The sequence below is a fragment of the Rhipicephalus sanguineus genome, chromosome 5 (genome assembly GCF_013339695.2).
Source record: "Rhipicephalus sanguineus isolate Rsan-2018 chromosome 5, BIME_Rsan_1.4, whole genome shotgun sequence".
Lineage (NCBI taxonomy): Eukaryota > Metazoa > Arthropoda > Arachnida > Ixodida > Ixodidae > Rhipicephalus > Rhipicephalus sanguineus.
The window spans coordinates 34,836,092-34,863,822 of NC_051180.1; the positions used below are offsets into that span (position 1 = coordinate 34,836,092).

The 27,731-nt window shown below is 43.4% G+C and overlaps 2 protein-coding genes across 4 annotated transcripts; one reads left to right on the forward strand and one right to left on the reverse strand.

The window, feature by feature from the left end:
* Positions 1–16: 16 nt before the first annotated feature.
* Positions 17–12,224, reverse strand: LOC119393473 (electron transfer flavoprotein subunit beta). The gene is made up of 7 exons (XM_037660511.2): positions 12,066–12,224; positions 9,178–9,336; positions 3,595–3,753; positions 3,445–3,507; positions 2,971–3,129; positions 820–992; positions 17–136 (listed from the first exon to the last, which is right to left on the reverse strand). Exons 1-6 carry the CDS (start codon positions 12,117–12,119, stop codon positions 822–824), a joined length of 765 nt encoding a protein of 254 aa, XP_037516439.1. The 5' UTR covers positions 12,120–12,224; the 3' UTR covers positions 17–136; positions 820–821.
* Positions 12,225–12,492: 268 nt separating this feature from the next.
* LOC119393475 (phosphatidylglycerophosphatase and protein-tyrosine phosphatase 1) lies at positions 12,493–27,615 on the forward strand. Of its 3 annotated transcripts, none has more exons than XM_037660514.2 (5): positions 12,493–12,738; positions 13,045–13,125; positions 15,617–15,808; positions 18,114–18,288; positions 21,753–27,615. In XM_037660514.2, the coding sequence occupies exons 1-4, from the start codon at positions 12,586–12,588 to the stop codon at positions 18,279–18,281; spliced, it is 594 nt and encodes a 197-aa protein (XP_037516442.1). In that variant the 5' UTR covers positions 12,493–12,585; the 3' UTR covers positions 18,282–18,288; positions 21,753–27,615. The 3 variants fall into 3 exon arrangements, with proteins under 3 accessions (XP_037516442.1, XP_037516443.1, XP_037516441.1); XM_037660515.2 differs by having other exon boundaries at positions 18,114–18,246; XM_037660513.2 differs by lacking the exon at positions 21,753–27,615 and having other exon boundaries at positions 18,114–20,489.
* Positions 27,616–27,731: the final 116 nt, after the last annotated feature.

Sequence of the window (27,731 nt, forward strand, 5' to 3'; positions counted from 1 at the left end):
AGGAAGTGGCAGGAGAGAATGTAAAAATATCTTATTTTAATCATCACTTCTGGACAGGTGTACAATTTGTTGACTACTTTGCTTCCACCCGGAACTTAAGAGGACATATTCTGCTGCGCAAAGTTGAGCCAGACATCTGTAAAAAGAGCAAAGCGTCATCTCCTATTCAGGATAATACATAAATGTATGCAAAACAGCTGTATCCCTGTCAGTCATCTAAAAGTCAACAAGAAAAATTGGGTATTCCTGCACACCATACATTACAAAACTTACAAAACTATAACTGCAGCCATATAAGCATTATGAAACTTTGCAGGTGCTGAACATTTCAGCCGAACTACAGGAGTTCATTTCACAACTAGTTTCTGAAGACGTGTGGCCAGACATAGGCAATAAGTTTCACTAGCACAATATATTTGCTTAGCACTCATCTGTCCTCATTTCGGGCCTATTCCATACTAGTAATGAGATGGTTGATTCCAATAATATGCTACAATCTGTAGTGGCACTCTGTTCACATATGACCAGCATTCAATCACATCAAAAATGGAAAGTTTTGTAAGTAAAAAAAAGAGGCACTAAGCAATCGTAAGGGCAACAGCAGTTACATGTCAAGTTAAGAGATAATGTTCGAAACGATCCACACATACGGGGCATCTTACAAGGGCTCACGAGGAGGTGCCTGCTCATGTTCAGAGCAAATAATTTGCCACATCCTATTTTAATTTCGCAACACAAAGATTTTACAAACGATATTGGTATGAATCCAATCCAGTTGCAACCTAGATGTAGCAGCCTAACCTGAAATGGAAGGCCTACCTTTAGATACGCCCCAGGGCCTTCAGCTTCTCTAGTAGCTCATCCACAGACTCCACCTTGGTACCAGCTTCTCTGGTAGGTGGGTCCTCGACGCTCACAATGTCAATACGAGCACCTATATCCACACCAAGGTCCTTGGGTGTCTTCTTCTCCAGGGGCTTCTTCTTGGCTTTCTGCAACAGCAGAGAAGAAACCGTTTAAGTTTGCCATTTGACTGTACACTAACTTCATCTAGTCGTTACTTCAATACACTGTACTAATTTAAAGGCAAACATATTTGACAGAAATCTGTCTGGCTGGGTGACATTATAAGAATAAAAAGACTCTCCAGCCACGTTTTCTCTTTAGTTTTTAATTTTAAGAAACTGACCCTAAAATTCAAGACCCATTCGGTCTCTCCTTCAGGGGGTGACTCTCCGGCCAGCTAGCTCTTTTTTAGTGGTCTCCCTCTCCACCGTCGTTCTCCCCGCCGCTCTTCTTAACGGGTTTTCTCCATTGATTCCACGTCAGTGTACATACACGCTCGGCAGTGTCCCTGTTGACCAGTTAATGTTTCCAGCTGTCGTATGAATATGTCAAAATTCTAAGAATTGTCTTTTGGTGTGGCTACCTTCCATTTCGATGACCCGAGCAGCGTTGACGTTCATGCGATGGTCCAGCTTCTAGCTGTGTTCTGCAAGAGCGTTTCGTGCTGCATTGAAGCCACGTGTGTCGTTTCGGTGCTGACATACCCTTCTGGGAAAGTTTTTTGTCTCGCCGATATAAGTGACGCAGCAGTCAGTTCAGGGAACTTCGTAGACTAGCCCAGGGAACCTTTCTTTCGGCCGCGGAAAGCGTCACCCCAGTGTTGACGCAAGCTTGTGTGCCACCCGGATGCCCTGTTTCCTCAACACCCTCGCTAGTTGCTTGCTGATTCCCTGTATGTACGGGACCGCAGTTCAGTAGGGTTGTTTGGGGGAGGCTTCATTGCTGGTGCCACTCTTTGCAGAAACAGGTACGAGGGGGACATTCCTTCGGTCGTTGCGTCGTTGGCATACTCGGCGGATGAAGCTCCTCGAGTACCTGTTGTTCAAGAGGTCGGTAGTGACCGCTTGTTCTTCTTTTGTTCGCTTTTCTTTGGAGCTAATTATTCACATTATGCATCACCGAATTGCCCAAAACTGCCACCCTTCAGAAGTGCATCACATATTTGTAGTTTTCGCATATATTAAAGCATTATCACTTTGGGTGTGATGTTGACAAACTGCGACATTGTGTAAGTGCCTCACTGTACTCTGTGCCTTACGAAATGGAGTTGTTTTGCAACCTACTAAAGCTATGTTCTTGTATGGGCGCGATTGGCCGTGGTGTCGCAACTCGCCACCAACCCTCTACCATATCTCATGGGGTTGCGGTAAAAGGCCAAATAACCTCAACTGCCTACAGCATAAGTACAGCATAGAAAACTCTTTGGAGCAATGGGAAGTACTCCTCGCTTGCTCGGACCCGAAGGTGCAACTAGCGCTTCTGGACCATGTCCGGTTGGCGGCACAAGCCAGTGGAGCCTTGGACATAGGGCCCCACCCATCTAGCTCCTAGACCCCTTCCCCTTCCCTCAATAAAAGTTATTATTATTCTTCTTCTTCTGCACCAATAAGAATCGCACCGTGGAAGAATGCTACATTACGCTTTGAAGACGATGCCACCATATGGCGCTACGAATACTGCTTTGCAGTCTTACCTAAGTTGCATGGAGCAGTTACATGACTAGACTTTGGCAAATTGCACAGGTGATCGCTAAGCTAAACTAAGCTTAAATGCCAAAGGGGTCTAGGTCTCTATATAGAAGCCGAACACAATGCAATTTTCTCACTATGCAGCTTTGAAACGAGTAACTAAACCAATTAGTAGGTTGCACACAAATGTGAAATGCCGAAATCTTTTCTCCTTTTTCACACCTAGACTGCTAAGAAATTTGAATGGGCATATTGCATTCCAGAGACCATGCGCAAGTTCAAATAAACTAAACAGTATGCCGTCGCAGGTAAGCAATCTACAGGGAGTGAAGTGACTGAATTCTTGTGATAAAATTGCACCTTAAGCCAGCCACTAGAACACTAACAGAAGGCAAAAAGAAAATTAACTAAGCTTGATGGCATGCTCGACACTAACCATGATGTTGGGGAGGGTGGCATATCGGGGCTCGTTCAGCCGGAGATCTGCGCTTATGACGGCGGGCAGCTTCACCTTGATGTGCTCGAGGCCACCATCGATTTCTCTGGTCACCTTGAGGCCATCGCCGTCTTTCTCAATCTTGGAAGCAAAAGTAGCCTAGAAGCAGCCATGAGGGAAGAAGCAACGTACATCAAGGAAAGGTGCGGAGAGACATGGATTGTGAAAACAACATAAAAGCCATTGCCCTCAACTCGTGTGCACATAGTCTGCAGTTCCCAGTGCCAAGTAGGTGGCACAAGATCAGCTCTTTCAAAGAAACCAAAATTAGCAGAGGGCACTGCACTTGCAAAATTTGCAGTACTTCACTGAAATCCAAATGATGAAGGCTGGATGGATCACACATGGCATATGAACTGAAATACTGCAGTTATTCTGCAGTTTGCTGCCGTGCCATGTGACTAACAGCCTCACCTGCGGCCAGTCTAAGATTCCAGCAGTCATCTGGGCTGTCTGGTTGCTGTCATCGTCGATAGCCTGTGAGGGAAAGAGCAACATGTATAAAATGTATTTTTCTATTGTGAGAACGAAAACATTTGCGAGGAAGAGAACACCAGTGCTCACCTGCTTCCCTACAATAATAATATCCACCTTGTTGTCAGCTGCCAGCTTGGCCAAAATTTTGGAAACGTGCAGAGGCTGTAATGTCTCATACTCCTTGCTTTCTACTTCCACATGGATGGCCTTGTCTGCACCCATGGCCAACGCTGTCCTCAGTGTTTCCTAGTGGACAAAGATGGCAGGATGTATTAATGCTAAGAAAAAGAAAGGATATTTAGGAGAAAGCTGTGGACTAAAAAAATTTTGATTTGGAAAGGTACAAAAATGTGATGAATGTGCTATGTAATAAAGGCCATTATCAATAATGCAACATGTTAACTGCAGCAGAGATATAAAACAGTAGCAGCAAGCCCACGATCCCTGGCGGGAGCACGGAAAAATCAGAAAAAGTATCAAATGAGGGAAAAGGGAACTTATTACCACAAAAAAAATGGAGACCAAACATGAGATCTTGTTTACAACATTCACCGGTGTGCGTGACAGCAGTGCACAGTAGAGCACTGCACGGGCCCGGGCCGGCCCGAAAGCCCGGGCCCGGCCCGGCCCGCGGGCCGGGCCGGGCCGGGTAAGGGGTTCTTGGATCGGGCCCGGGCCGGGCTCGGGCCCTTGATCTTCGGGCTCGGGTCGGGCTCGGGCCTGAGCCAGGCCCGTATTAGGCCCGGGTCTCATACGTATAGGTATAATTGCGCGTGTACGTTGTGTGGCTTTGTTTTTGTTGTTTTGTGGGGTTTAACTTCCCGAAGCGAGCCAGGCTATATGAGACGCCATCGTTGAGGGCTCCGGGCAATTTAAACAACCTGGAGTGCATTGGCGTGCACAGAAATTGCACAGTACAAGACGCCTACAATTTTGCTCCATCGGTATGCTACTCGGGATTTCAAGAAACGCCTAATATAAGCTTCCGCCATTATAGCGAGTGAAAGACGTTCTTGAGTACCGTGTAAGGAAAGCAACGGTAAACTGCCTAGATTAGTGTATATAAGATGTGCGCGTTGGTATCTAAGGAAACATTCCGAGTATGCAGCTACGTTCGCATGCCCGTAGACTGGCCAACACGACTTGTGAGTCATTAATATCTCAGTAGCTGTTTTTCGTGCATTTTAAGTGCAAGATGCGGAGCGAGCCTTAACCCAGGGCAAACGCCGTTGTTGATTTTCCCAGTACTAGTGGTGATGCGCCAGACCATAGAGGCACTCGTTTCCCCGAGTGGCGGTGGCGGTGACTCGGGGAAGAAGGGTGGAACAAAGAACCTTGTTGTTTTGAACACGAAAACGTAGTGTTGGTTGGGTGCAGTTGCCTGCCCGAGGCGTCAACACGACAGCTTTAATTTATGTAACGCTGCCCAGCCTAGCGTATTCCTCCCAGAAGCAGCTAGAGCACGTTTTTTTTCATTGCATTGTGCAATAGATAAAGTTTGCAGGAGACTTGCTACTTTTATTCAGCAGTCCTAGCTCGTATGCAGTTGATGTAGACTCCACCTAAAAATTTCTGCCATGCGTTTTTCTCCACTTTATGCAGGTATTATATTTTGTAGTCGTTCTTTGAAATGCAAAAATAAGATTGCGTGGTTACCACTGCGTGCGTACATAAAACAGCCAGCCATGACTCCAATTATATTTTATATTGCCCTGCAATTATTTCGCAAAAGCGTTACGGGCGTAATTAACTGAAAGTATACACAGTACCAGTGAAAGTCGTGACACTAAAAGAAGTTCCTTAAACAATCTCTAGATAATATCTGGTGTGTGGCAGGTATCTTCACAATCACCAAAGGTTGGACAGTGTCTCGTTTATGCTCAAGGCATAAGTAGCTGAAACGGGCCGGGCTGGGCCGGGCCGGGCCGGGCCCAAACCTTTCGGGCCCGGGCCGGGTACGGGCAACATTAAAGAACACCGGGCCGGGCTCGGGCGGGCCGGAGCATGGCGTTTTCGGGCCGGGCCGGGCCCGGGCCGGAAAAATCGGCCCGTGCAGTGCTCTAGTGCACAGATCATTTCACAGGCGCTCAGTTTGGAGGCCAGAGAGCAATTTAGTGCCTGCTAACAAGAAAAACACATGTCACAATTGTAAGTAATCAAGCTTCACAGAATTTCTGCTTAGTTCCTTATTCTCATTTTCGTGTGAGAGTAATGTAACGTGAACAGAAAAACATTCCACGATTACTGGTGGGAGCACAGAAAAAGCAGAAAAAGTATAAAATGAGGGGAAAAAGAAGTTATTACCACAAAAAAATGGAGACCAAACAAGAGATCTTGTTTACAACATTCACCGGTGTGCATGACAGCAGTGCACAGATCATTTCACAGGCGTTCAGTTTGGAGGCCAGAGAGCAATTTAGTTCCTGCTCACAAGAAAAACACATGCCACAATTGTAAGTAATCAAGCTTCACAGAATTTCTGCTTAGTTCCTTATTTTCATTTTCGTGTGAGAGTAATGTAACGTGAACAGAAAAACATTCCACGATTACTGGTGGGAGCACAGAAAAAGCAGAAAGAGTATAAAATGAGGGGAAAAGGAAGTTATTACCACAAAAAAATGGAGACCAAACAAGAGATCTTGTTCACAACATTCACCGGTGTGCATGACAGCAGTGCACAGATCATTTCACAGGCGCTCAGTTTGGAGGCCAAAGAGCAATTTAGTGCCTGCTCACAAGAAAAACACATGCCATAATTGTAAGTAATCAAGCTTCACAGAATTTCTGCTTAGTTCCTTATTTTCATTTTCGTGTGAGAGTAATGTAACGTGAACAGAAAAACATTCCACGATTACTGGTGGGAGCACAGAAAAAGCAGAAAAAATATAAAATGAGGGGAAAAGGAAGTTATTACAACAAAAAAATGGAGACCAAACAAGAGATCTGGTTCACAACATTCACCGGTGTGCATGACAGCAGTGCACAGATCATTTCACAGGCGCTCAGTTTGGAGGCCAGAGAGCAATTTAGTGCCTGCTCACAAGAAAAGCACATGCCATAATTGTAAGTAATCAAGCTTCACAGAATTTCTGCTTAGTTCCTTATTTTCATTTTCGTGTGAGAGTAATGTAACGTGAACAGAAAAACATTCCACGATTACTGGTGGGAGCACAGAAAAAGCAGAAAAAGTATAATATGAGGGGAAAAGAAAGTTATTACAACAAAAAAATGGAGACCAAACAAGAGATCTGGTTCACAACATTCACCGGTGTGCATGACAGCAGTGCACAGATCATTTCACAGGCGCTCAGTTTGGAGGCCAGAGAGCAATTTAGTGCCTGCTCACAAGAAAAGCACATGCCATAATTGTAAGTAATCAAGCTTCACAGAACTTCTACTTAGTTCCTTATTTTCATTTTCGTGTGAGAGTAATGTAACGTGAACAGAAAAACATTCCACGATTACTGGTGGGAGCACAGAAAAAGCAGAAAAAGTATAAAATGAGGGGAAAAGGAAGTTATTACAACAAAAAAATGGAGACCAAACAAGAGATCTGGTTCACAACATTCACCGGTGTGCATGACAGCAGTGCACAGATCATTTCACAGGCGCTCAGATTGGAGGCCAGAGAGCAATTTAGTGCCTGCTCACAAGAAAAGCACATGCCATAATTGTAAGTAATCAAGCTTCACAGAATTCTGCTTAGTTCCTTATTTTCATTTTCGTGTGAGAGTAATGTAACGTGAACAGAAAAACATTCCACGATTACTGGTGGGAGCACAGAAAAAGCAGAAAAAGTATAAAATGAGGGGAAAAGGAAGTTATTACAACAAAAAAATGGAGACCAAACAAGAGATCTGGTTCACAACATTCACCGGTGTGCATGACAGCAGTGCACAGATCATTTCACAGGCGCTCAGTTTGGAGGCCAGAGAGCAATTTAGTGCCTGCTCACAAGAAAAGCACATGCCATAATTGTAAGTAATCAAGCTTCACAGAATTTCTGCTTAGTTCCTTATTTTCATTTTCGTGTGAGAGTAATGTAACGTGAACAGAAAAACATTCCACGATTACTGGTGGGAGCACAGAAAAAGCAGAAAAAGTATAAAATGAGGGGAAAAGGAAGTTATTACAACAAAAAAATGGAGACCAAACAAGAGATCTGGTTCACAACATTCACCAATGTGCATGACAGCAGTGCACAGATCATTTCACAGGCGCTCAGTTTGGAGGCCAGAGAGCAATTTAGTGCCTGCTCACAAGAAAAGCACATGCCATAATTGTAAGTAATCAAGCTTCACAGAACTTCTACTTAGTTCCTTATTTTCATTTTCGTGTGAGAGTAATGTAACGTGAACAGAAAAACATTCCACGATTACTGGTGGGAGCACAGAAAAAGCAGAAAAAGTATAAAATGAGGGGAAAAGGAAGTTATTACAACAAAAAAATGGAGACCAAACAAGAGATCTGGTTCACAACATTCACCGGTGTGCATGACAGCAGTGCACAGATCATTTCACAGGCGCTCAGATTGGAGGCCAGAGAGCAATTTAGTGCCTGCTCACAAGAAAAGCACATGCCATAATTGTAAGTAATCAAGCTTCACAGAATTTCTGCTTAGTTCCTTATTTTCATTTTCGTGTGAGAGTAATGTAACGTGAACAGAAAAACATTCCACGATTACTGGTGGGAGCACAGAAAAAGCAGAAAAAGTATAAAATGAGGGGAAAAGGAAGTTATTACAACAAAAAAATGGAGACCAAACAAGAGATCTGGTTCACAACATTCACCGGTGTGCATGACAGCAGTGCACAGATCATTTCACAGGCGCTCAGTTTGGAGGCCAGAGAGCAATTTAGTGCCTGCTCACAAGAAAAGCACATGCCATAATTGTAAGTAATCAAGCTTCACAGAATTTCTGCTTAGTTCCTTATTTTCATTTTCGTGTGAGAGTAATGTAACGTGAACAGAAAAACATTCCACGATTACTGGTGGGAGCACAGAAAAAGCAGAAAAAGTATAAAATGAGGGGAAAAGGAAGTTATTACAACAAAAAAATGGAGACCAAACAAGAGATCTGGTTCACAACATTCACCGGTGTGCATGACAGCAGTGCACAGATCATTTCACAGGCGCTCAGTTTGGAGGCCAGAGAGCAATTTAGTGCCTGCTCACAAGAAAAGCACATGCCATAATTGTAAGTAATCAAGCTTCACAGAACTTCTACTTAGTTCCTTATTTTCATTTTCGTGTGAGAGTAATGTAACGTGAACAGAAAAACATTCCACGATTACTGGTGGGAGCACAGAAAAAGCAGAAAAAGTATAAAATGAGGGGAAAAGGAAGTTATTACAACAAAAAAATGGAGACCAAACAAGAGATCTGGTTCACAACATTCACCGGTGTGCATGACAGCAGTGCACAGATCATTTCACAGGCGCTCAGTTTGGAGGCCAGAGAGCAATTTAGTGCCTGCTCACACAAGAAAAGCACATGCCACAATTGGGAGTAATCGAGCTTCACAGGATTTCTGCTTAGTTCCTTATTTTCATTTTCGTGTGAGAGTAACGCAACATGAACAGAAAAACACTGTGCATGTGCACAGTGCCCTGAGCTTTTGTAGCCTAGTACCAAATCCAACTAAATTCGAAGAAGGAAGAAGAAACTTACCTGACATGAAGGAGGCCCACATGACACTGCGATTATCTCACTGGCTATTTTCTTCTCCTTCAATCGTACTGCTTCCTCCACGGCAATCTCGTCGAAAGGATTTAGGCTGTGCTTAACGCCTTCGGTCACCACTCCTGTTTTGTCGGGCTTGACACGTATCTGCACAGGGTTGCAGGAGAGTGTTACCACAGCTATCTACCAACTTGAGGCCTATGGACAAAAGGTTTCTATAAGAGATTCCCCACTACTGTTACCCTGCATCAGTTTGAAGTGAACGACAGCACAAAAGGACGAAGAGAGCACACTGTGTCGTTCGTGTGCTGGTGTTGTTCGTGCTCTATTTGTCCTTGTTTTCCGCGCTGTCATTCACTTCAAGATATGCAACACCAACAAGCCCAAAATAACCCGCCACGATGGTCAAGTGGTTATGGTGCTCGACTGCTGACCCGCAGGTCGCAGGATCGAATCCCGGCCGCCGCGGCCGTATTTTCGATGGAGGCGAAAATGCTTGAGGCCCGTGTACTTAGATTTAGGTGCACGTTAAAGAACCCCAGGTGGTCAAACTTTCCAGAGCCCTCGACTACGGCGTCTCTCGTAATCGTATCGTGGTTTTGGGACGTTAAACCCAAAAAGGAAGGAAGGAAGCAACTAGCCCAGTGTCGTACCCTCTTGCATCAGCTGCCTCTGGCCCATATCAGCAAACATCACACTCCTATAACACTCCTATCCACTCCTATAACACAATAAGGTGCATGTCAGTCACTTTGTCACGCTATCACTAATGCACCTCTGGTAATTGCTGCTGTGTGTTATACGACCTGCCCATCTTCCTCTTAAATCTTAAAGGGGTACTGACACCTTTTTTCGAAGGCGAGTTTACTCTGCCATACAAATCTCCTGTATGTAGAGACGGTTCTGAGCAAGTGCGAAGCTCAGAAAATACTGATAAGATATTTTAATTTGATATCAAAGTCAATTTTTCCATGACGCACCTACTGACATCGACACTAGCTTGACGTCAGGCTACAGTACAAATTCTGGTGACTTCACGCAGCAGTCTGGCTAGTTGTGATGATGTTAGGTACCAAAGCTTCCGAGATGGCTGCTTGTGCGTCATCAGAACTTCCAAAATGGCCGCTTGTGCGTCACCAATGGAGCCACAGTGCGGAGCGGCCGTGGAAACGTCACTATATATTGTGCGAGCACGTGACGAGAAGCTCATATCGTGTTGTGACGTCAGGGTACAGTAGGAACCGAAACTAGCTTTTAAAGACATACTGTAACTATTTTTTCAGGACGCACTCGCACTACCTTTTCTAGGCTCTTGAGGGTTTGACCTTTCATTTGACGCAAAAAAACGACAACTTAAAATATTCGCGTCAGTACACCTTTAACCGAAATGCTAGCCATGTACATTTGCTAATTCAAAATGCCACATTCTTCCTGGATTGTTTCTCTATGCTTCTTGCGTTTCATCGCTCACTGCATTACCAGGCTTCATTTTGAGCAGGTATTGTACAGCAAGCCGTGGTGTCTGTCATTGCATGGCGGTGCACAAAATTGCTTTTGTACGTGCACGAGTACATAGAGTTATGTGACCTATATTAAAAAAAAAACAATTGAATAACAAAGAAACGAACATGAATGCCAAACTTTTTCACAGCTTTCATCTTGTCATCTGCTTTCTACCAATGCTGGACTATCATCCTCGCCTATCTGTTTTTGGTGTACGAATTCCATATTCGCTTGAGATAAAACTTGTGATAAATGTTCCAGTGTTTTCCGCACTACAAGTGCATGTCTTAATATTCTTACTGGCAATCTTTTCGTTGCAAGAAAAGTGTACCACAAGAACTTGCCTTTAAGTGCCTTCAAGGTAATTTGTAACGATAGTACTTGGACCAGTGTGAAGACCAGTTTCATTGTACATTTCGACGCACGATAATTTGAATATTCAGCCTCATAATTATGTTGACGCGTCCTTTCGCCGTTAACAATGCAGATGTAATAGGTATGTGAAACCATAAGCATAGAATCAAACTTTCTTCAAGAATTATTCGTATAGAAATAACTACGCCTGAACGCAGCAGCGAAGGCATTTTGTCTTCTGCTTTTATTTTACGACCAATTCCTGTAATTATGAATTCTCGATTTATATTGAAAAAAAAAAATTACAAGTAGGTTCGTATGTGTGAACAATCTGGATACACCGAACGTGCGATTGCTCATTAAGGCCTTCTGTGAGCAAAGCTCTCCTTTTTTTGATGCTACGATGTTGATGGACTTTGGGCGCCGATAGCAACAAATTCTGCTTTAGGCACTTGGCTACTATATTTCTAGTTCGCAAACAAAGCTGCGCACACCATTTTTGCGAGTTGCATTACTCTTGTTCACGTGTTTTGTAGCTAAAAAGCCAAGTAGGGCTTATTCAACTGACACTAAGTGCACCACAGAAAGCGAGGCGGGCGTCATTCAATATAAGGGGCCAGGAAGACGTCAAATCTGCAACCGGAAAAAGTCGAATCTGAAGGGCATATACACCTCGACAGGCCGCGAGGCATATCGGCTGACGATTATGTATGCTTTCCCGTGGCTCTTATCCGTTAGGATCTTGTACGTCACGCGGGAATCTTGCGCGTGCAGGTATGGACGCGTGGTAAGGTCGGCTACGTGTGTAAGGTTTATTCAGCCTACGCTTGAACAAACACGCTTAGAATGATTAAAATAAGGAACTTCATTAAACGAGATCGTAGCGCGGGTATGATTGAAACAGTTGTGCACAACGCGCACCAACGCCCAGCGATGACAGCGACCGACTCAGCGCTGGCAGATGCTTTAGTGCGCGGATGTTAATGTAAACTGGGTGGATATAAGCGCAAAATACATACTTTGACCGCATAATCAATCACACGCTTGCAGCCGACGAGCACCCTGAGCGCCATGATGTGCAGCAGCAGTCTGAAAGTGAAAGCGCACGACGCGTCATCTGCCGTTTGATAAATTAGCTATGCGCTGTTGCACATCTCGGAGCCCACACACGCCTCCTAAACTAAGAATTATTGCAAGAATAAGCGTTAAATTACTCACAGTTTTCTAATGTCTAAATACTCGCTGTTTATTGTGACAACTAGCCTTGCCTCTTGCGCTTGCCCGAGCATCAAGTGCAAATCTCAAAGGCTATGTTTCTGTAGCCTCAAAAACGCCTTGACTGCCACGTTTTTTACACTTCCTGCTGCTGAAAAAGCGCATCCCGAAAAGAAAACAAAAGAAATCGACATCAGTGTGGCCACGTGACTGGTTTCCCATCATTCCTTTCGCGCAGGCGAAAGACCTAAAGCAGACTACACGCATCTACACGGAAACACAAGTGCGCTGGGATTCTAGCCAGTGCACCGAACTGGGTTGTGCATGAAATTTCACGGAATGTTCTCGAGGGTTACCTTCTATCCCTCGTTAATCTATAATGTCGTCATGGAGCGTGTGTCAACGAGACGGTGGTATGACCGCATCGACGATACCGTTATCCTCGGAGCACTGCCTTTCCGGAGCATCACACCAAAGGTACGAATTGTCGTTCGGGCTTTTATGCGCGATTCTTTTCGCGTCTCCTTTCTGTGCATACACCTTCTTCACAACCACAGCATATTGACCCCATGGGATCAACTGAAGTAATTGCTCGAACTAATCCTTGCGGAGCTCACTGAATTGGCGCGCCGCGCGCACTTGTTTCGGAAAGTTCAAAGCTCTGGTTCGGTCAACATACCCTCAACCCTCAGCGCTGCCCGATACAGCAGAACTTTGTTACACATCTCAATTTGTATATTTCGCACAATCTTAAGTACTGCGTGTTTTTTCTGTCTCTTTCAGTTGCTCGAAGAGGAGAACGTGAGAGGGGTCGTGTCAATGAACGAAGACTTCGAGCTGCGATATTGGGTCACGAGTAAGGAAGTAAGTGCGACGTTCTCTTGGCTGTCTAGGCTGGTTGTTCGCGTATTTCTTGCAGTCCAGGAAGAAATAAATAAATAGGCGGAGATTACAGGCGCTGGATACTCATTAATGGCAGATTCTTTCGCACTCTCATCATTTCTGGAAATAAAAGTTGTACGAAGTACATTGCATAATGTTAAAACGCGAGTGTGAGCAAACACATACACAGTGGTTGATGGCCAAGCTCCTTGTAATGTTTAAATGTGAGTAAGCTGTTACATTACTTAGTTTTTGCAAATATGTGCCAACCTACGAATTTGGCATACCTGAGTGTGTGAGCATGCATGCATGGCTGCTGTGTCTGACGTACTTGTTTCACATAAAGAAACATTAAAGCAGGCTCAATTCCATCTGACATCTGCATAATATGAAGCATGCTTGGCTTCGTAGAGAATTGTTCATATGTTCTGCATCCGTTAAAGCTTTTGTGACATGTTGCGAACTGATGCCGAGTGCAGCGCATGGTGCTTTCTGTTTAGGACAGAAAGCTAGGGCTAGTTATTGAATTCATTTTAGAAGTGAGGCTTGTGGGCATGGACATAAGAAATGTATTTGTTTCTGAGAAGCATATTTTGTCTATTTTCCTTCTCATGTGCCAGTGCATCTGCATGTATAACTTTCATGTAAAATGTGTTGTTTGTCGTGACACCCACTGCTCCAAGTTAACGTCGGAGAGGCTTACTGCAGGGCGGCACATGCCCAGGGGATTTACTTGCATTTTTAGACTGCACACTCAGTAGAAAATCTACACTGCCTTCCGCATTGACCCTTGAAAGCGCCCATGTAGTCGGCGTTTTGTTGGCAAATGGTCAATATCAGAAAACTTGGTTACATCCATAAGGAATGCATTGTCCTAATAATTACTAGTATCCAGTCAAATAACAGCATATTTAGTCTGACTGGGATAAAACTGTGCAACATTAGTAACATAATTACCAGCATTTTGGAATACTTTATATAAGCAATACATGTATTCCCAAATATTGATGCCTTGTTCATGATGAAAGCAAAGAAAGCATACCGAAACTAAAGCATGCTTTATTTGTTGCTACAGGATAAGCGACATAAGCAACGTCTGTGTACTGTCAGTGCATTTTTCATACATTTAGCCTTTGTAAGTGGTTTGATGTACTAGCTTCATGTTAGTATGCATTGTACGAGTACGATATGCGAATATGGGTCCTCTAGCTTATTTTCTCCTGTTATCTTTGTGCATCATGTAGCATGTGCATCATGCTGCGTCACTGAACACCTCACGTTGTGCTCATCTTGAGTGCTACTTCATCTCACAAAGCACCTACGGTGAACGAAGAGGGCCACCAAGAGGCTTGACATTCCTTCAAACCCAAAACCGCTTGAAACGGACTGGCAATGAAGCCAAGCAAAGCACCGCCGAAACAACCTGTGCATGGTCTTGAATGGAATGTGGAAGTGACACAGTAAAGAGGAATAAAAGTATCTGAAAAAAAAAAAAAAAAAAGCTGTTATAGAAACCTACATCTTCCACTTACTAGGCATGTGATGCACTACCAAGTGAGCATGGCGATGACTGTTTTTCTGTCCACTTTTTTGGCTATTTGCATATGTATACAAGGCCTCAATCTAGGAATTTCCGCTAGAGTCGCTCACAGCCTTTGCAAGTGTACTTGAGTTCAGACTCGACACACCAGCATCCCCAATATTTCGGGACATGTACAGGCATCTTCAAAAGTTCGCAGGCCATGATGCCATAGGAATACGTGTGATAGTGGCCTGCAAACTTTTGACCCCCCCCCCCTGTACATGTCACGCCATTTCTTGGCGGCGGCTGGGTGCCCCGCCATAACTGAATGGGAAGCACAAAAAAAGATTAATACCTGACGAACAAAATACGATATTGAAAACAACTCTTGGTTTCAGATACTAGGGAACCACTACAATATTTTAGGCATAATTCTGATAATGTGCCGCAAAGCGCTTACCTTCCCAGGCTATTTAAAGATTTTACCACACAGCATACCAGAGCTGCCTCAATTTAGACCCATTTTGGCCTCTTTCAACTTCGATTGCAAAGCTCAGAGAAATGGTTTCGAAAACGACTCCCTGTTTTAGATTGGCTGAGAAGCGCTCTTTCAGTTGATATGCTAGTTTATTCTGTAGATAAAGCCATGTAATTTCCTCAATCGTATTTGTCGGCCTTATTCTTGTTTCCAAAGCCCACATCTGCTCCTACATTATATTGGGGTGTGTCGGAACAGCTCGCAGTGTTGACAGTTTTTAAATACAATGCTCGGGTGCGTGTGCGGGAGAGCGAGACGAAGAGCATGCTTCATTGCCTCGATGGATCTGCCTCGCCAACGGTGCGGGCAGCGGGCGCACAATATTAGCTTCTGTAGTGGGATCCGGTGGCAGCTTCCTCAACTACATCAATGTACCCAATTCCTGGCCTCTTCAAACTGCTGCTCTCTTTCAGGAGTGGGAGAAGTGTGGCGTCAAGTTTCTCCAGTTGAGCACGACGGACATCTTTGAGACACCCTGTCAGGAAAAGCTGCAACGCGGAGTACAATTCATCCAAAGTTTTGAAGGCACAGGCCACTCTGTCTACGTTCACTGCAAAGCTGGCAGGACACGCAGTGCTACTCTCGTCGGCTGCTACTTGATGCAGGTCTGTGGCACACTTATCTCACACACGTTGAAGGCACATATGGGGGTGTGGAGAATGAATCTACAAGTTAGGGAAATCTGTACAGATTTCTCGAAAAGAAAGCTTCTTAACTGACGAAAAAGTTGTTCTGGTCCACGATACAATAAGTTTAGAGGCTTCCGCAGAACTGGTTTCCCAGTGCCACATCTACTTTCTAAATCCCAAGGAAAGAGCCAAGTTATTAGTATAATGTCAGATTTAATAAATCTTAGCTTTTATCTGGATGTGCTAAATTTTCAAACAGCTCAACGAGGCAGGCCATTCTATCAAAATGTGTTGCTTCTGGTGCTACAATGCACATTGAACCATACTCTGTCCATGAGCGTAGCCAGAAATTTTTTAAGGGGGGGTTTAGCCATACTTTATGTATGTTTGTGTGTGTGTTTGGATGTGTTTGTATATATTATTCACATGAAAAATTTAGAGGAGGGGTTGGAGTTGAACCCCCCCCCCCCTTACCCACTAGCTATGCCAGCGGTTCTGTGCACCTTGTTTGTGGGTTTTAATTTTTCTGCTGTGGTAAAGTAAGAAACCCTAAGTTGCACCCTATTTTAGACTTTAATGGTCAAGGTATTTGGGTTATGAAAATCTCTATTAATAACCTGCTTATGTCCAGTGTTACTGTATTCCCGAAAAAACAAAATTCCTCGTCTGATTTCTGAAATTTCCTCGATGAAGACGAAGAAAAAGAAAGAAGACAGAGTTATAGTTGTGCAACCTGCATATTTTACCACATGTAGTGTTTTGCAAATTAACCATCACTTCACAACCTACCTCATTACAATTGGCAAAAACATTTGTAGCCCTTTGTTGAAATTCAAGTGGGCATTCAATTCACATAATAGGAAATTGTCTATTTGAAATCGTGGTAGGTAGCACATTTAATATGTTGTCATCAGCTCTGTGAACATTTGTATTTTTGCAGCATTCATTAAAGCTACTTTGACAGTAAACAACTGTTAAGGGGTCATTCCATGGTTTTCAGGATATTTATACGCATTAACCAGTGTCACATATTCTATGTTGTAGCCTGCTAAATGCTTTGAAACAGCAAGAGTTGTTTCGTGAGTATTCAGCAGGCTATAACAAAACTATGAAACAACTACTACCGTTGTTTCATAGTTTCGTTGTTCCCTGTGGTACTATGTGCTGAGGAAAAGTTGCTGTGGCTTGTCACTTCCTTCTTGACAGCCTTGAGGAAATGTGCATACATCTGTCTACGTTTATGCATGACGTTTTCCTCCAGCAAGCATCAGCAGTTTGCTTGCTCTATTCCTGGCTATTGCCATTTGTCATTCATGTCAGCTGTCTTTGCAATTCTTTTCTTTGTTTCTTTTTCTTCTGCTGGCAAAACACTTTAGTATGATATTTCTCTCGAGAGCTCTCGTCTCAGTACCTGACTTAAAACCATGCTGTGAACAGGCAGTGAGCAGAATGTTAGACTGTGTACAACAGAGTTGCAATTAGAACCTATCTTCTGTCAAGGTAGTGAAGAAAGAAAGAGGCTTTACTTGTCTTAATTTCCCCAGAACTTATTATAATAGTTGCTTTAAATTTCGAAAGCTTGTCCTTGGGCATAATACAAAACAGTGTCAGAAGTACTACACCAATTTGATCCGCGCAGGAAGTCTAGAATGGAATCGTGTAATGGCCCATGAATCCAACGATCGAGGTAGCGTGGACAAGCCCATAGCAACTGTGTCACTGTTACATTCTGGATTATGGTGCCATATGATCATTTCTATAAATGACAATGTAGATATGTTATATTGCAAGGGTATACTAGCCTTTACTATTTTCCGTTTGACAGCAGTCTGACAATAGCTCAAGAGTCGGTTTCGTGATTGCAGGTTTGATCACAGGTCGTGGCAGCTGCATTACCATGTGGGTGGGATATGAAAATTTCCATGTGCTCTGACACAGTGTAGGCTGACGACAAGAAACTCTGAAGTAGGCAAACATAGTTGGAGCAAGCTTTATCAAACAGAAGGTGACACTGATATTAGCAGGGTTTTCCAATCTGTTCACCTGTTTGAAGTTTACTTTCTGCATTTTGCTATATTTGAACTCGTGTCTACATGCTATACATTTTAAAACATACGCAACATGAATAATGTTAAATGGCAGTGAAAAAGTATTAGTACAACTCTCTAGTCTGAGGCTTTGCAAGAAACTCAGTGCCATCACAATGAACAAGGATTTACGATGTCGTGGTAAATTTTAAATGTCTTTTTATATAAAATTGATTCTTTTTTTTTTTCCTCAGAGGTACCAGTGGACACCACAAAAGACTGTGGATCTTCTTCGTCAGAAACGGCCACACATTCTGCTGCACTACGCCCAGTGGGAGGCACTGCACACCTACTTCAACAAAAATGTTGCCGCTGCGCTGGAATCAGGTGACCCTCCCGTCATCGGCAGCAGCCCTGGTTAATCGCAAGGTTCACTCGCCGCTGCCACTCGTTGCATCTTTGTGTTTTGCAATGTGCCTCTAGGAGACTGTAGTGCTGCGAGGTTTGTGCCAGTTCGGGCAATTCTCGCAGCCCCTGTATTTATGATTCTGTCGCCCAAATGAGGAGAGTGCAGTTCTGGCTTCTAGGGTACTAGACAGAATGCTCCATTCTCTTCCCCAAGGTATCGATTTCCACCTCTTGCTGGTGGCTGCAGATGTGAGTGTCAAGTACTCACAGACATAACACTGCTTAACCTGCGTTTGATGATTGAAAATAATTGATGTGTCACTGAGAATCGCTTGTTATCTAACAAAAAATGCTAGCATAAGCAAGATGAACGTAGAATGAAGAAAGTGAGAGCGTCTTCTGCTATGCATTGTTATCTGCTACACAGTTTTGGGACATTTAGTATTCTCAAATTTGATTTACGATGATGGCAGGACAAATGCTAGCTTAAATTTGTTAGTTTATATGAAGAAAACCATATATTAAAATAGTACGCTTGGATCAGACAGCTACAACCACACTTAAAGTTTGGTAGTTGCTCTAGATACATGCATTCTTTGTTAGTGAGCACAACAAAGTGCTGACATGTTGTTTAGAGTAACATTTTTTAATAAGGTGTGCTTCTACAACATTGCATTTGAATGCCATCGTTCCCTCTTTCATGTTGATTTTTGTACCTCTAATAGCATGACATAACTGCAGGCCAGAGAAGCATTTCAATAAGCCGTCAACATTGGGCATGATTACGAATGAGAGCTTGTCCAAGAAATTACTAAAAAAACAGTCACTGCAAAATGGTAGCGCAGTGTTTTCTGGTGTATAACCTGCCCCTGCATATAACCCACATCTGCAACTACAACTAGCAGAAAAATTTAAAAAAAAAAAAAGGATCCCTGGGTATTATATTTGGACATTCTGGACGAGCAGGTTAATTGTACACCTTTATGGAAAGGAACCCACTAATTATGCTCAAAAGATTGCAAAGTCCTTATTTTCACTTTGTTCCATTCAGCATTGTTACTCTCCCATCCTGACGTATGGTCAGTTTCAGTTGTTGCTGTCATTGCTGCCTTTGAACCTGCGTTGCCGTGAAGCCACGTTGCACATAGAAATTTGCATATAACGAGCACGCCGACCTTATCTCAGTATTTTCTGTATTTTGCTTTCCCTCTAACTGCACAGTGAAATGCAGAATTAGACGTTATTGTGTGTCATAATCCAAAAAAAGGCAGCAGTGTAGATGAAGGAAATGTTTTCGAGGCGCTGTATGGCAGTACTACTTCGCATCTGCTGCCACTGGTGGGTTGTGGTGGACCCTAGTGATCACATTTTTGTGGATGTCCCAGAAGGTAGTGGTGCAAAGGTTGACCTGTTTTGTCTCTGGTGGCTGTGAAGATTGTAAGCACAGCTTTAACTGTTTGTGCATATCCTTAAAAGACAGAGTAGTGTTGAAAAAAAGAAATGTTTTTAAAGAAATTTCGTTGCAATGCTTGACAGGCTGCCATAAACAATGTGGTCTGTGCAATGTTTTTTAGTCTTATTTCTTGTTTCCGAGCTCAGTACAGGATGTTTTGATCTTAAAAGAATGCATATATAGTGCGAAATTTGGCCATTGCCTGGTTTAGACCATCCATATTATGGTCACACCATGTTATTAAAGATTACACCGCGTAAGCAGTGCAGTATGCAAGGAAGGACAGAGGGATGTGGTAAGAGCCTATGAACATCAAAGTGATAAAATTAAGGAACACAAACTGGATTTTCTACTCTAACTATATGAGAGCTCTTGTTTTGCTATAGTATGACCAGGCAATCTTATGGGTGTTGTTTAAGCATAGTGCTAGTTGGAATTGCGTGTGTAGTATGTATGGCTTTAATTGACATGTTTACTTACCACTGCCAATACAAGCACTGTGATTAGTTCTTGGAAGTAGTTTTCTAAGCTGTCGTCTGATGAGTTGATATTTGTCCAGTTGGTGAGGAAGGCATCAAAGTCTGGCAGAGTCAGTGTACCTTAGGGCCTTCTTTCCCTTGTCGTCCACTTACTTTCAATTGAAATTACTTAATCCTGTTAAACTAGGCTAGCTTTTGTCCCTGTAGGCAGCAAAACTGTGCTGTGGCTCCAACATTGATGTGGTGTTTTTTTTTTCTTTTTTTGTATAAAGGTGCTTTCATACTTGCAACATGTTGTATACTTTGTTCCTTTTAGTGTGGCGCTGCAACTTTTTTCTAGTCATTTCATTAAAGGCCAACTGCGATGAGATTTCACTTTACCTAAATTGCCTATAAAAGAGTGGCACCATATGCTGTTGTAGAAAACATGGCAAATTTGCAGGGCTGGTAGCTGTGTAATATTGTTGCTTGAGTAGCCCCTCTACGGTCATCGCTAGCACCTGGTGCTTTGTTGGTCTTGAGAGCTCTAAGAACGTGGCACGCCAGGTTTACATCATGGAGGACGCACCCAGCTATTGCGCTGGTTCTCGACACTCTGGTTGCTAGTGAGTGGTAATGGTGGTGTTTTTGTGGGTGGCAGTATCGTAGAAGTCTATTCCTGTAAGCCTTTCCTGGTGGGTTCATATACTAACTGTGAAAATTTTGCACAGAGGCTGCTCAGTGTCTGCGCCATCTCAAACTAGGCTCTTTACGTGGTCCAATATTACATTGCAGTTGGCTTTTAAGCTGTAATGTCTAGGAGGTCTTCTTGTACAACAGCGTATTCAAAGTAACAGACAGTGCCGCTGTTTGGTACTCTTAAGACTGTTCACTGGTTCTGGTTTCGCGACACCCGGACTGCCACAGGCGGAAAATATGCCTGCTATTCCATTGGCTCTGATGTCGTGTGGAGCAGCAACATGCAGGAAAAAACAGAGAAGGTGAACAGTGAGCTAAACTGGTTGCTTGGGTGAGTTCGCGCTGTTTCCCTCCAATATGAACAGTGAGGTCGGGGAATGGAGGCTGAATACACACTAGTTAGGCACTCAGTGGTCCAAAGATTGTTTTTTAAAAGATCTTGCAGTTGGTCTAGTTGGTAACACGTCTTAGATAATTAAAAGAGTGCAAATTGACACATCTGCACCCACACAGACACATTAGATACGTCCACCACACCGAGCTCACTTCTGTTTGAGTGCTCGTACGTAAGATCACATCACTTACAGAAGGTTACGTATGCACGATTGGAGCCATGTCATTGAAGCCACTATTATTGTCTTTCTGATTGTAGCTTTAATGACATGGCTCTAATCGTGCATGCTTAACTTTCTGTAATGATGTGATCTTACACACGAGCATTAAAACGGTGGGAAGTGAGTGCTGTGTGTGGTGGATGTATCTAGTGCACCTGCATGTGCGTTTGTGTGGTGGCTAGTGTGCCAATCTGCACTCTTTTAATTATCTAAGTCATTTCCTAAGTTGCATTCTTCCTTTGTTTCTGTTTCTAGAAATAGGAGGCAGGACTAGAAGCTGAAGAACAGCTACATGAGGTCCCCCACACCAATACACCCGACAGTACAGCACTGTAAGTAGTACAGTTAGTGAGGCAAGAACGCCTACAAAAAAAAAGTCTGTAAAAGAAACTGGAGCATATTATGGATGCCTTAGACACAGAGTACGCAACATACATGTTCCAAGGCAATGTAGTGCGAAAGAAGTTGACCATGCTTTTTTATTGCAAGGTGATATGACTCGAGCAACTGTGCCATGTGTTTCTTTTTTAATGCATGCAACATGGAAGTGTTTTTAAGCAGTATTAAGGTGTTGATGTGTCGTATCGTATAGCACCCACAATGTGAGTCAAGTACTCCTATGAGCGTAACATTCGTATGTGTAGTATCATGCAGCTGATTTGTTGTATTGGCATAAATTGGAACAATGACAACTCAGACTGGACTAATTTCGGAATAGACAAAATAGTGGTACCACATGTTGCTGTGGGAAACAAATGCCCACTGCAGAAACAGGCGGACAAAATATGCTTATTGCACAGTTTCCTCTCAAATTACTAAAGCTCAGGAACAGTGTGTTCAAATAGTACTATGTAGGGAAACCTAAGGCAGTTATTTTATTGTGCATCTGACACTCCTTGATCATGAATCGCTGTAGAATTGACGGAACACTGCGAACTATGAAGTAGTTTAGTGTTGCAGCATAAGATAGTGACCATGGTTTCCCTCATTTAAAGGAGTTTATGATTTAAAGAAGGAAAAGTCGGCGACCACCTATGAAACAAATGCAGAGATTCTTAGGGAGAATATGTTTAACATTTCTGCTTAATTTTGCACTACAGAATTTCCTACTGTGGTGGCTTTGTGCTACTTACCTATTTTGAGCCAGTCTTGCCTGTTTGGTAATGTTATGTTACTTGCAGTACTGACTAGAATATAAATGATGGAAAGGATAATATAATAATATCTGAGGTTTAACATCCCAAAACCACAATATGATTATGAGAGACACCGTAGTGGAGGGCTCTGGAAATTTCGACCACCTGGGGTTCTTTAACGTGCACCTAAATCTAAGTACCTCCACAGGCCTCAAACATTTTCACCTCCATCGAAAATGCAGCCGCCGTGGCCAGGATTCGATTCCGCGACCTTCGGGTCAGCAGTTGAGCGCCATAACCACTAGACCACCATGGCAGGGCAAAAATGATGGAAAGGAAAATGTGAATAATGAACCAATGTGTGTACTGACTTCTGGCTTATTTCATACATGCATGTGATGCACAACACTGTAAAGGGAATAATGTTGCAGAAAAAGTACCTATGTGAAAAGAAGAAAGCGAATGCTATTTTGAGTGCTATTTTAAGGTGGATATGTGGTGATAAGTGGCGATTGGATCTCATATCCAAAGAGCACGGAGCAACTTCCTCTCGCACCCAAGCTATCCTTGTCATTGGGAGGTGCTAGTGCTGGAGCAATTGCACCACCTCGTCATTGTTGCGTAGCTGTAATGTCAATTCCTGCCATGGCATGTGTAACACGCAGAAAAGTTGGTTGTCCATAGAGACAATGGCCTGGCATTCCCACACCTCTTGCCAGCTTGCCTGTGTTTACTTTTTAAAAATTGTTCTTAGATGATGGAAACTTTTGAACAACGATCCAGAGAGTCGTTGCATAGTACAGCAGTTCTGATTAGTGAAAAATTGAACCATCAGTTAGTAGAACTGCCCAATTTTTATTTGAGACGTTGTGTACATACAAACTTCTGCATGTGGTTTCTGTAGCGGTGGTGCTCTGCTGTCCGAGCATAGTACCAGTTGTAGTTCTGTGTCTTTCACTCAGGTGCAAGTAGGTGAATACATTCTGTACTTCGTGATTTGTGCACTGCTATGAATGGTCACCTGTCGATTGCACGCAGACAACTTGCTGCTCCTATCCTTTCTGTTCCAGCCTGCTTGTAGATGCTAGTGTGCATGTGCTCTCATGCCATAATTAAACACTGATGAGAAGAAAGTTGGTAAAACACCTCTCCCACTTAGTTTTATTAGGTTCCCGAATTGTGGTGCACCCATGACCTAGCACTCGTGGCATATCCAGATCTTAGCATCTATGCGGATTCATCACGCTAGCACAATTTACTTCGATAAATATGGAAAAGGTAATGCATCCTCTAGTTTTTCAGGTCTTCATGTTTCATTCCAGTGTGATAGTAGACTTCCTAACAAAAGATTATCATACTGTGTGTGACCACTGCTTAGTACAGCTTGTGAAACGGGCCTCTGCTGTGCCCCCTCTCCCAGTGCTCAAATTTGGTGAGAATACTTGCACTCGCTCACTCGAGCTTTGAAGCGACGATAGTGCTACAAGAACTTGGTTAAATGGCCTGGCAGGAGCGCTGGTTGAGTTTTCGCTCACCTGTACACTTTTTACAGGGAGCGCCCGCTGTACTCATGCTTGTCTTCTCTCTGTACCTACCAGTGACTTTCCTGAATTATGCACACTTCAGCAAATGTTCAGATAACATAGAGTGGGCGATTCTGTAAGCACACTAAACTGTTGACTTGTCTCCATCTGCCAGTATCACAATGCTCGGCTCTCAAACTAGAGGCCCACGTGATGTTTTGCGACTTTCTCATTTCATTGAGAAGTGTCGCTGCACACTTTGCCTCGAACACGTGTAGTGCTCATATTTGTTGAGCACAGCTTTTACTCAGTGGATGCTCTTTTTCATGGAGCCATTCCTACATGATTCTCAATGTGGCAGCAAGTTGCCACATTAACAGGTTTGTGTGGTGCTGTGAGATTAGCTTGACATCTGCGTGCGTTTCACTGCTCTCGGTGCATGCAGAGTGAGGTGGCATTATGGGCAGCTCACAATTTCACATGCGTTGCCAGTTTGCGAACAAGCCTAGCCTGCAGGCCATCAGTACCCATATTTGGGTTGTGTGCTGTTTATGCTTGACAGCTGTCGCGAATGCAGTGAATGCTAACAAGGACAAAAGAAGCACAAACCTGAAACTGTATGCAAATCATAGTCTTCCACTAGCATGTTTTGCACTGATGTTGAGTGTATGTGGGTGATGTTTTATGAATGAGATGCCTTGAGGGGACGTCAAGAAATATGTATGAGGGTTTGGAAGAACTTTCAATGACCAATCTTGATATCTTCTGGAAGGTGGGCAACACTAAAATTGCACGAACAGTTCTCTCCTTAGCTCTTCTATTCTTTACAGTGTGCTGTTGTTGAGCAGCTTTCTGAATCCCCTCCAAACCAAGCGGTGTGCTTTGATCAGCTAAAGCAGTACGAATGGTAGGAGAGATGGAGTTATGAGAGAAAATTTGGGAATACCAAGATGTTACGGCTGTTCGCTGCAAAATGTTTGATGCAGTGGAGGTCGTGTAAGTAGCCACCTTGTATTAGGACCATCACAAGCTTCATTGCCAGATAAGGCATCTTATTAGAAAGAGTTCTGCAATTTTTAAGTGCTTACCAGCAACCACAAGATCACTTTACCTCCGCCATTACTGTGGTGAATTCAAATCGCAGTCTCGCATACATTTTTGGAAGGTCACACAGCTGTGCAAGCAATTCGTTGCTGTCAGCCTGTGAACCCATGCTTTTCGCTGAATCTAACTGGCTCATCTCCATCCCCAACGAGCTGGCCCACTCCGAGACGCGAGGTCTGACATTCCACACCCACGGAGGTTCTCTCCAGCTCACGACGTTGGAGAATAGAGATCAGCCAACCACAAACAATGAAATTTCGCAGCACTTCTACCTTGACAGGAGGATCTACCCCCTTCTCACAGAAAATTACACAGAGCCCAGGCAATGACACTTAGACTCTTACAGACAGGTTCGTACTCAAATTTGGCTTTGTTTCACAAAATTTATCCGGACACTAGCAGCTAGTGCTCTGGCGATGCCCTTCACTGCTGGGCAGCGATCAAGCTATCCACCCAAGTGGTTCTCTGCCATCAGAAGCCCCAACAACGGTGATCAGCTACAGGCCGTCCAGAGAGCCCACGATGCGGCGGTCAGGCTTAGCCTGCCCGTCCCAACATGGGAGGAGTCCATTGCGCGCTAGTCACGTCTCTCAGGACAGTTTATGTTTCACCAACCAACCAACCATCTCAATCAACTGCTTCAGCTGACTAAAGTTCACTTTTTGGGAACAATTTAGATCTGATCAGAACAAGAATAATGGCCCTTTTATGCTGAGCAGTCATTTGAAACACAGGTGTATAAAGTAACACAGACAGCCAATTTTCTTTCTTTTTTTCTAAAAAATCTCTTATAGGGCAATGTGTACGCGGCATAGTTCCTTCCTCCTGTTCAAACTTGCTATACTTCTCTTTTTGCAAGTATCTTGGTGTAGTGAACATCAGGGCATTGATTTATTATGACACTGTCGCCTTGCAAGTACCTGTGCAACAAGAAATATTGTTTTAAAAATCTGTGTAACAGCGGTAATGGAAGTGGTCATCCAGGGTATGCAAACGAGGCCTCAAAGCAAATGTGGTTAAAATATAACTCTATTCTATGTTCAACCTTCTTCAGCACTTTGAAAAAAATATTGCTGCCATGAATTTCTGTACCACTGCAGCTTCGGATTACTTTGCAAAGTGCGCTGACAATGTGATAAGCATTTTGTAAAGTGATAACATTATCAATTGTTTCAGCTGTACTAATGGCAACAAAAGCCTGATGCATGTTCATTAATCCCACGTTATATTAAGAACTGCTGTTGTCTTGCTTGTTGTCGGTTTTGGTCCGACTGCTGAAAAGAATGTGTAGATGCTGCAAACGTGGCACAGTGAAGAGAAAGAAGCAGGCTACTTACTTAAAGGTGAACTGCATTGAGATTACACGTTTGCTAAATTGCTTGTAAATGAGTACTTCAAGCGATCTTGGGAGAGTTGCGGTTCGGGTAATTGTCTAATCTTTCTTTTAATGGAACATTATTTTCGGAGCAAACATTACATAGTAGTGCAGCAATCAGTTTGCAGGAGTATCCACACCAGAGCCTCGATCCAGCATAGCATATAAAAAGCAACTGATTGGGCTTTGTGGGTTTGATGACTGCAGGAATGCAACTGGTGCAGTTTCGCACATCTCATGGCAAGATAATTATAGGCATCATTTCTGAGCCCAAATGCCGACTGCCCGGTCTATCGGCCAACTAACCCTGAATGTATTGCTTCCAAGTGTATATGTGCTACTATTCTATTCAGCCTTTCAAGTTCTTGTCAGATGACATCTGCCTTGTAAACTTCAGAAAAGCAAGCATTTGTTAGGCAGCTACCCTTACCAGGATGCTTGTTCCAATGTTGCTTGCACTTATGTACTCTGTTTCTAATTAATAGAGTATGTAAGGCTTGGAGTAAAGTCTAGCACAAGTTTTCCAACTGGCCCATAAAGCTGCCAAAGGCAGCTAATTTGTAAAGAGCAAGTAACACATGCACTCTGGAACCAGTGCTACCTTGCTGCGGAAAGCAAGCAGGACGTGTCTTGCTAGCTGTCACTCCAAGGATTGTTGTAGCCTTGCAATTATTTGTGGCATGTCTGCGACTCTGGCGTCCATGGGTGCATGGGTAATATTGCAGCGTAGGAGTAGTGAAGACAGTGTTCTTACCTCTTATCCACCAACTTCCACAGATCTGTACGTACAGAACATGTAACGCACTTCTTTTTCTGTGATACGATGGATAGCAATTCTATTTTAACCACTGAGACGTTCCCAGCTCTGTTGAACCCTCTGACAAACTGTGTACAAGCACCAAGTCTTTCTCTTTTTGCACAAAGGACGGACACAGAGTGCCCTGTTGATGTAACTTCTGGAATTAATAAACTTTTCGTGACACTAACTGTATTGTTCTTTTTTTGCATCGTCCCTGCACAAAACGTGTTGTCTGCTAGCACTTCCTTTGTACATGCATTCAAATCTAGTGCATGCATGCAGTCTTGCAGAAGACTTTAAGCA